Genomic DNA, 8,799 nt, shown 5'->3' with positions numbered 1-8,799 from the left:
TAGGTACATGTGTATGTGAGTGTTATATCAAAACAAGAAAGCTAGTTAATAGCTAATTGATCGATGTATAAAGTAATCATGGAATTGATTGTCATTGCAGCAAGGAAAATCAAAGTACATGCTTGTAGAAAATTTCCAACTAAGAAGGAGATTATACAATGTTAGATTGAACAACCATGCTATTGATGTATGCACTTGATATGGTATACAAGTCATGAAATAACTTGAATGCTAGTAAAACATTTGTCACTCCTTCAATCAAGTTTTCCTTTTCAAAATATCTAGCTAAAGTCAAAAATTGGTTCATCATTAAAGAACAAAAATAAATTTGCAAGGGGAGAGAGAGAGAGAGAGAGAGAGAGAGAGAGAGGAGGTGTGGTAAAAAACATAGACTAGAGGATAAGTAGATGAGAAGACACTATGCATAATGGATAAGAGAGAAAGAGAGAGAAAATATGGAAAATAGAGTGAACTGTAGTTACTCATTTCATTGCTTGCAAATGTATATATACATGGCACATTAAATGAGGTAGGTGAGCTCCTATTCTAAATATCTAGGATATTTACAATGAGGATCACAATGGGATCCTTTTATCCCCGTGTTGCATATCCTTATCTTATCTAGACTTTATCCTAATAGTACCCACCCTAACATGCATTAGGAGAGCATTTAGAGAGTGGGTAAGTGTCTCATGGAGAAACTTTCCCACAAGTTAGATCCCTCCTTAAGTGCACCTTGAAGGAGAACTTGAAGATGAAGCATGTCAAATTTTAGACCTTAAAGACTTTCTAAGAGAGGATATAATCTCCATATCCTTTCTTTTCAAAACAGTTACTTCAATATATAAGCAAGTATGGATTTGTGATAAGAGTGACTTTATAAGACTAACTAGAAGGTCTACTACTCCCTCTATGATGTATCTTATAGATCCAAAGTCGTTTTTTTTAGTAAACGCTCTTAGAATATATCACTTTTTGGAATTCAAAATTTCTAGGTTAAGGAAAGAGGTGTATATAGAGATGTAATGACTATTCTTCAATTTTATGAGTTGATTATCCAAGTTGTTGAGAGTAATGAAATCCTTTGGATAAATGTAGAATATGAACTTCTTGTTACCAACCCAACAATGTGCAATAACTTGGATGCACCACTATAAACCACTATTACTTCTTGCAATCGTTCAAATTGAAATGTTTGTGGAGCTCAATGAGAGTGGAGTAGAGTAAGCAATGAGGGATTTTTCTTTATTCTTTTTTGGCCTTCAAGTTTAGAAAGGTTTTCCAAGTTTTCTTTTTTAATGCCTTTTGTTTCTAAGGCTGAGGAGTGCTTAAGGCTTAACAAATGTGCTGTATGTTTTACATCATATCTTGCAAAAACCTGTCACCCCTTCAATCAAGTTTGCCTTTTCAAAACATCTAGCTAAAGTCAAAAATTGATTCATCATTAAAGAACAAAAATGCATCACATGGGGGGGGATAAGGGACCCACCCTAGCATGCATTAGGAGGGCATTTAGGGAGTGGGTAGGTGTCACATGGAGACTTTCGCACAAGTTAGATCCCTCCTAAGTGCACCTTGAAGGAGAACTTGAAGTTGAAACATGTCAAATTTTAGACCTAAATTCTAAGTGATGATATAATCTCCATATCCTTTCTTTTCAAAACAACTAGTTCAATATATAAGCAAGCATGGATTTGTGATAAGAGTGACTTTATAAGACTAATTAGGTGATCTACTCCCTCTATGATGTACCTTATAGATCCAAAGTGGGTTTTTAAGTAAACCCTCTTAGAAGTTGTCATTTTTTGGAATTCAAAAGTTATAGGTTAAGTAAAGAGGTGTATATAGAGATGTAATGACTATTCTACAATTTTATGAGTTGATTATCCAAGTGGTTGAGGGTAATGAAATCCTTTGGACAAATGTAGAATACAAACTTGTTGTTACCAACTATCGATTGAAGAAAGATGAGAGGGTTTTGAATGTTGATTAAGTTATTATAATAATCGAAACAATGTGAGGACCAATACAAAATATTCCATTGTTGCTTCTTGGCTAGGCTTTGGCAAAAGGTCAACTCATAGTAGAGAACTTAAAGATACCACATAAATGAGAAAGAAAACCCCATGAATTTGCTTCTTTTGTTGCACTAAGATTCACATATACATTCAAATGGAAATATAGAGTAGATGAAAGAAAAGTTGGCAAATTTAATAGTCAAACACTATCATTCCTAAATTGAATTTTAGGCCATCAAAGCCATCATGGAAAAAGAGTGGTAAACAAGGCATTTTTTAGTCATCTAAAGTCTAATTTGTACAATTTGAAGTCATAAGGAATAGAATCAAAGAGAAGGTAGATTGAAAATAAAGGCTCAAGTGTGATCTAAGCCCATGTAATAAGTTTTGAATATCTCTACAAGGAAGGTATTGGGAACAAAATCCAACCCAATAATTTTTCCAAGCCTAATTGTACTATATATATTTTGCAATTGACTCCCTCATTTGATGCTTCATCGACTCAAACAATAGCCTAATGTATCAAAGGCTTGGATAACCTTTTCATATCAATGGGGTTTAGAGCAAATTAATAGCTTAGATTTAATTTGAGTAGACTTAGCAAAAGAATATTTTAATTAAACAACTTCAATGGCAAATGAGAAGGCATATGGTGTATTCATACATCGATCAAGTTTTTATGCGATGGACGCTCTATGTTGTCAAGATGTCCAACAACCACATGTTGATATTCTTGTGATAAGAATAGTTTTAGATCAAAGTGTGATTTCAACCCATGTAATAAGTTTTGAATATCCCTCTAAAGAAGGTACTGTAGGCAAAATCTAGCCCATTAATCCTTTGTACTAAAGGATTACTATTTCATTTTGAAGTGGTTGAAAACGAATTAAAAGCTCATTTTGGAGACTTAAAAGAATCTAACCAGTTAGATGTTTGTTAGTTCAACAACTTCAATGAAAGATTAGAAGATATATATGCTTTGACCTAGGTTGAGCAAGATTTTAAGCTATAGACATTCTATAAGATCGATTACTACTAACCACATGTCGATGTTCTTGTAATTAGAAGAATTTTGAATGACAAACACGATAAATATCTATTAGACCACAATTACAACCACGTCAATGTTCTTGAAGATTTTTGAATGATGCTTAAACATGATAAAAACATGCATGCTCCAAACACTTTATGGGCAATACAATGCTTGTAGACATTGTGCATGCACGCACATGGATAGATGTGCACTACACAGAGTCACAAATGTGCATATTCATCATAAGCCACTTCAAGTGCTACATTAATAAAGCAATAAATTGATCGAATCCTAAAGTAGCATATTTTAAAGCATGCAAAGTTGTCCTAGCCAAATAAACTGCCCATTTAAAGCATGCAAAGTTGTCCTAGCCAAATAAACTACCCATACAGTTACCTTTAGTCTACTACTATCTCAAGCATCCAATTTACTATAAAGCTAGAGGTTAGCTTAAGTACTATCTTCCATCCCATCCAATCACAAATTCCTCCTCCTTACATAGCCAAAGTTATTTAAATATTATCCTTCAATCATTTTCCCTCTTAAATGGACACACAATGATGCTTCCCATCAAAACTATGTGTTACCATGTCCGCTATTGTTTCAAGCATTCAATTTGTCACATAGTTCAGGTATCATTTTCCCTAACGTCCTAGTACACATTCTTCAATTGTTCCCCTACTTGTGGATGCTAGTATGCATTGCACTATGGTTTATAACTGATGTTTCAAAGCAAATTTTGTAATCACTTCTCTCCATACCACTTCATGATGGATGCTTACCAATGTAAGTAGCATAAGCAACTTGACCTTCTAAACTAGCCTCGATAATCAGTTATACAAGAAGGATCAATACATAACTTTCATTCTTACAACTAAATTAGTGAGGCATATATATTTTATATTTTTGTAGTGATTTTGGAGTTTCTTACGACTAGGACTATTGATTCAACAAAAAGTCAACAAGGCCTTAATCAAGGTACAACATTATCACTCTACCTCTATACAAAGAAAAGTTGTAAGCAAATTGGCCTTTCAAAATACACTTAGTGATCATTCATTGAGAAATGACCATTTCCTAAATGACTTACCACCTATACTTCTTAATTTATCACCTATACTTACCACCTATACTTCTTAATTTATCTCAATTTTTGAGAATAACATATGATTAGAACCATTGATTATGTTGTATGTTTTTATGTCACTTGGGCCTTGATCATGTCCACATCTACCCTTAACAACACATTCTCAATCTTGTCTTCAACCTGGCGTGTGTCCAGTAACATACTTTTCAACAAGCAACCTACATCACATGTGAAACTACTCTCCAATAACTCATGAAAACATGGAAATCTAGTGATATACATTATAGAAGTCTAGTCTTACAAACCAGTGTACTTGCATGCCAACAAGCCCATCATATAAGCGCACACAATGCAACACATACCTCCCTCCTTGTATCTCACCTATGCAATGAATCAGTACACACATGCACTCAACTGCACCATCTACAACTCCCCATGTCTATACACATACAGCATCGCATGATCCTTAACTTGCAATACCACTTCTATCACAATCCTGAGTCAAAATGCACAACCACTTCAAATTTGCACATTTACATGACTTCACATCTACATGACTTAGGCACTTTTGCATCAACTCAAACGAAAGCCACATTCCCCCATATCCTTTCTACTCCACATGCAGATGCTGGAGCCAATAGAGACTCCAGAGAGGTACCTACCAAAGGACAAGGCAATACCTACCAAACAGCTTGCACAAGAGAAGGGCAAGCAACCTAAGAGGACTCTGCTATGGAACTGCAGTAGCTTGCACAAGAGCTAGTTTGGATTTCCCAGACACTGATACAAAGCTAAGTTCCTTGCGTATATGGGCAGAAATTCATTAATAACAGTACACAATGAGACCGTAGGGTTGATCTGTCTATTTGCCTAATGGAATTACTCCCATGCACAGCATGTGGTGTTGTACACAACAAAGATCACGATCACAACCCATATGTTCAAATTGACTCACATTTCAGAAATGCCCAGCTATTACATGTATCTTCTAGAGGTGATAGGCTCTGTGGCTTCTATCCTCCTCAAGAAATACAGATTTTCTTGCGGTTGTACTCTACATCTGCACTGTACAAGAACAACTGCTGTGAGAATCCCCAAAATAGGAACTACCATGAAAAATGAAGGCAAAAGAACTGATCCTAGTTGAAAAACCTATTCTTCTTAGATGACCAACACTCAGGGATTGCGACCAAAATCTTGAATGTGTCATTATTCTGCAACCAAAAAAAAAAACACAATAATGAATACATAGTTAAGCATGTCAACTGCTCAAACAGTCCCCTAAAAATCTGCATGAGGCTGAACAGGACACAAAAGCATCCAACCTCACAGCAAAATGGCTAACTCTGTAATGAAGTTATCTGCCATCAGTGATTACCATGAGATCAGCTCCCTTTAGCTCTCAGTCACTAAGCAAGTATGTTTTGTACTCTTTTGAGTAACTCTCAAAAATAGGTACTTGATTCAATGTTAGACTGTCAATACTATTCTAGGACCTATCAACCTACAACTACAGCTAAATGAAGCAGCAAAGAAATAAAGTGTAAAATAAAACAAAACTTACTCAATGAACTCCTGACCAGCCCCACAAGGGTATCTGCATGAGATATTAATTAATTTGATCCTCTCAAATGGTCACACGGCACAACTAGTAAAAAATATACTGATCTCTGTCAAACACTACTTACTAGCCTAGATGAAAGCGCCCAATAAGGAAAACGTCCAGAGGAAAGAGAATTTAACTTACAAACAAAATAGTAGAACCGGCAATTAAGTAAACAACCATCTGCAGGGATGAGAGGAATAAGAAACAGAGTTAATGCACAAAAAAGGACCTCTGGTCCAGGATAGCACTTGGATAATATAATACATAACAAGAAGAGTATAGCTTCCACAAACGGAGCAGATGAATTAAAAAATGTCAAAGACCAGCTAAAGTATGCTACCAGCAGACATCATGCCATGGTTATGTCGACTGCAGCACACCCAAAAACAGATCTGGACTAGAGGTCCCGTTACAGCAAGTAAAGCTTTATTCAACATGCATGAATTTGAGTAAGAGAGAAGAGGAAAAAATAAGAAAGAAAAGCCAAACTTCTTGCCCTGTGTCTCTATGTAGGATCCCACCAACAAAATTGCTCACCTTACTTCTCATAGAGCTGTCAGACTGAGGAGCTCAGGTAATTGAACATAACTGTAAGAATGTTCAAAAAGGTGACTATTCCGACAAGAGAACCATCCTCATCAGTTACCCACACATAATGCTCCCGATGTGCAAGGGCTTGTAAGATTACTGCAATTAATGAGCTTCGAGGACGGCAAAATATAGGCCCGCTACGACTCTTGGCAGCATACCCCATTCCACGAAATTGAGCATGCCCAGAAGCCCATCTGCTGGAAAGGTCATGCGGTCCTGTCGGACTATCAGCACCAGACTCCTCATCAGAAGATTCATCCCACATCTCTAACTCTTGAAGTATGGAGCTCACATCTCCTAGCTTGGAGAGTGGCTGCTCCGAGCCCAGCTTCTTGCGAAGCTTGGCACAGATTGTTTCACTGAGAGAATGTGTTTCACCTTGGGTGTACATTAGAAACTCACCAACGGATAGTGTTGCTAAAGCCAGTGCTGCTGCTTCACTGCAAGATTCAAGGGTCGAGCAAGAAATCTCACCCACCAGCTTCACTGCTTTGCTCTTGTTGTCCATCTTCTCAACCACTGCAACTGCAGCTGTGCGCATACAGGCAGCATTGATTTTGTCAAGCGCAAGAATTGCTTCCTCCTCCACTCCTACCATCAGGACATCCTTGTTTATGAGATTCAGTTCCTGGATGCTCATCATGGGCAGGGGCGAGAAGACGTTGATGTGTCCTAGCAAGAAGCGCAGCACATCCTCCTGTGTCAGCCAGCAGTACTCTCGACCATTGTGTTTTGATGCATGAAATGATGCCACAGAAGCTTGAGGAAATAGGCGTTTCTGTGCAACCCCATTCTTGACATGGCGTCCAGACTTGCGGGAAGAACCGACAACTTGGACAACTAGGTTCTGGGCACCATCCACAATAAGGTTCAGAGCCTCAATGACGCTGAAAAGGAACCGTAGCCAAAATCAGATGAGACATGTTCAAATCCAGATGAGACAGGAAACACCGGGAAAACAAAAACCCTCAAATAGATATAATTCAGAATACACATGCCGGGCAGAGCGGCACGGATAGCCCTTGCACTTTGAGTAAAGATTCCAGGCAACGTGAGACAGTTCTCTAGAAAAGCAGAGATCATACAGAAATTCAAAATTTTAACAGACATTTTATCATATTCTACCTGGCCTCAGGGTCAATCAGCTTCACAGTTTGTAGTTTTTCTCCAAGAAGAGCAGTCACTGGAGCTTCGAGCGCCTTTGCAAGGTTGTTCAGGCTGCGATCCGTGGCAAGATAGCAGATTATCTTCTGCATGCACACCTTACCAATGCAGCGGCACTCCCCACCGATGCCAGGGTTGTGCAGGCGGGCAGCAGCGGCAGCAAGGGCGGCAGTGCCCTTGCCACCACTGCTGATGGACCTCTTCAGATCTACACCTAGTGCAGGGCAAGGGGGGGAGCAGGAAGGAGGGCAGTCCCAGACGCTGATCTCAGTGACATCCGCAGAGAGCTTGAGGGCAACGAGGGCGTCCCGGACGGAGGCGGTGGCGTCGAGGGCCAGCAGGGTGGGCTTTCCGAGGGTGAGGTCGGATACCTCGTCTGAGAGGAGGGCAAAGGCCATGCAAGGTGAGGGAGGAGCAGGGGACGGACAGGGGAGCAGGGGAGGAGAGCCCCGACAGACAGAGGGGGAAGGAGGGGAAGAGAGGGGGGTGAACCGAAGGAGATAGAGAGCAAGGAGGAGGACGAGAGAGACTTATAGGCCTACACCAAAAAGCAAAGAGAGAGAGAAAGAGAGAGAGGACAAAATAGCAGGAGAAGACAAGACAGACGAGAGAGAGAGAGAGAGAGAGAGAGAGAGGAGAGACCGCTTTTTCTGACCAGGCTTGCATTTCCTAAAGTACCCTGCTCTTTGTTTCTTCACTTAACCATAGTTACCACGCCCCGATTTATTTGTACTTAACCATGGTTTACAATGCCTCGATCACGTGTAACGCAGCTTCCAACATAGCTTTGCTCTTTTTCGGAATAAACTAATAATATAGCTATTAGCAAGGTTTTTCTCCTCTTTTTGGCGAATAAACTAATAATTTAAGCAGGTTTTTCTTTTTCCGCCAATTTATTAATTCCCCCCCCCCCGCTCCCGTTTGCCGCCTCAATGAAGTCCCTGCACCTCCGCCATTCGGTCAACAGAGACGGGCTGTATTTTAAATCGGCCATTCTCAGATAATTTATCGTCTCGCTATTATTGTTTTATTATTTCCAATGATTTGTATGTTTTGGCAGCTATTATTGTTTTATTATTTCAAATGATTTGTAGGTTTTTGGAGGAATTTTATGCCCCATTTAGCAACTCGACCTCCATCACTATAACATTCACATTAGAGGGGCTTCGCAAGGGCCGTTGGCCTCGGCCTCGCACAGTACCGGCCTTTTCGAAACAATGTCTCTGAAAACCAACTATGCCTAATGAGGAAAAGTTTACACACTCTGCCTTAAAGCATTATGGGAATGATCAAGATGCTC

General features: G+C 39.3%; 1 protein-coding gene across 3 annotated transcripts; it reads right to left on the bottom strand.

The window, feature by feature from the left end:
• Window positions 1-5,076: 5,076 nt before the first annotated feature.
• Window positions 5,077-8,056, bottom strand: LOC148025803 (CBS domain-containing protein CBSX5-like). 3 transcript variants are annotated; one of them, XR_015693148.1, is made up of 4 exons: window positions 7,461-8,056; window positions 6,282-7,222; window positions 5,291-5,352; window positions 5,077-5,203 (listed from the first exon to the last, which is right to left on the bottom strand). XR_015693148.1 is itself a non-coding variant. In XM_087693044.1 (3 exons), the coding sequence occupies exons 1-2, from the start codon at window positions 7,895-7,897 to the stop codon at window positions 6,301-6,303; spliced, it is 1,359 nt and encodes a 452-aa protein (XP_087549170.1). In that variant the 5' UTR covers window positions 7,898-8,056; the 3' UTR covers window positions 5,077-5,924; window positions 6,282-6,300. The 3 variants fall into 3 exon arrangements, 2 of the variants coding, with proteins under 2 accessions (XP_087549170.1, XP_087549171.1); XM_087693044.1 differs by having other exon boundaries at window positions 5,077-5,924; XM_087693045.1 differs by having other exon boundaries at window positions 5,077-5,352.
• Between the last annotated feature and the right edge of the window lie 743 nt (window positions 8,057-8,799).

Source organism: Lygodium microphyllum, chromosome 14, assembly GCF_053477565.2.
Source record: "Lygodium microphyllum isolate KBCC chromosome 14, Lygodium_microphyllum_v1.1.10, whole genome shotgun sequence".
NCBI classification, from domain to species: Eukaryota; Viridiplantae; Streptophyta; class Polypodiopsida; order Schizaeales; family Lygodiaceae; genus Lygodium; species Lygodium microphyllum.
The sequence above is the reverse complement of the archived record's forward strand: the minus strand, read 5'-3'. Positions and strand labels throughout refer to the sequence as shown.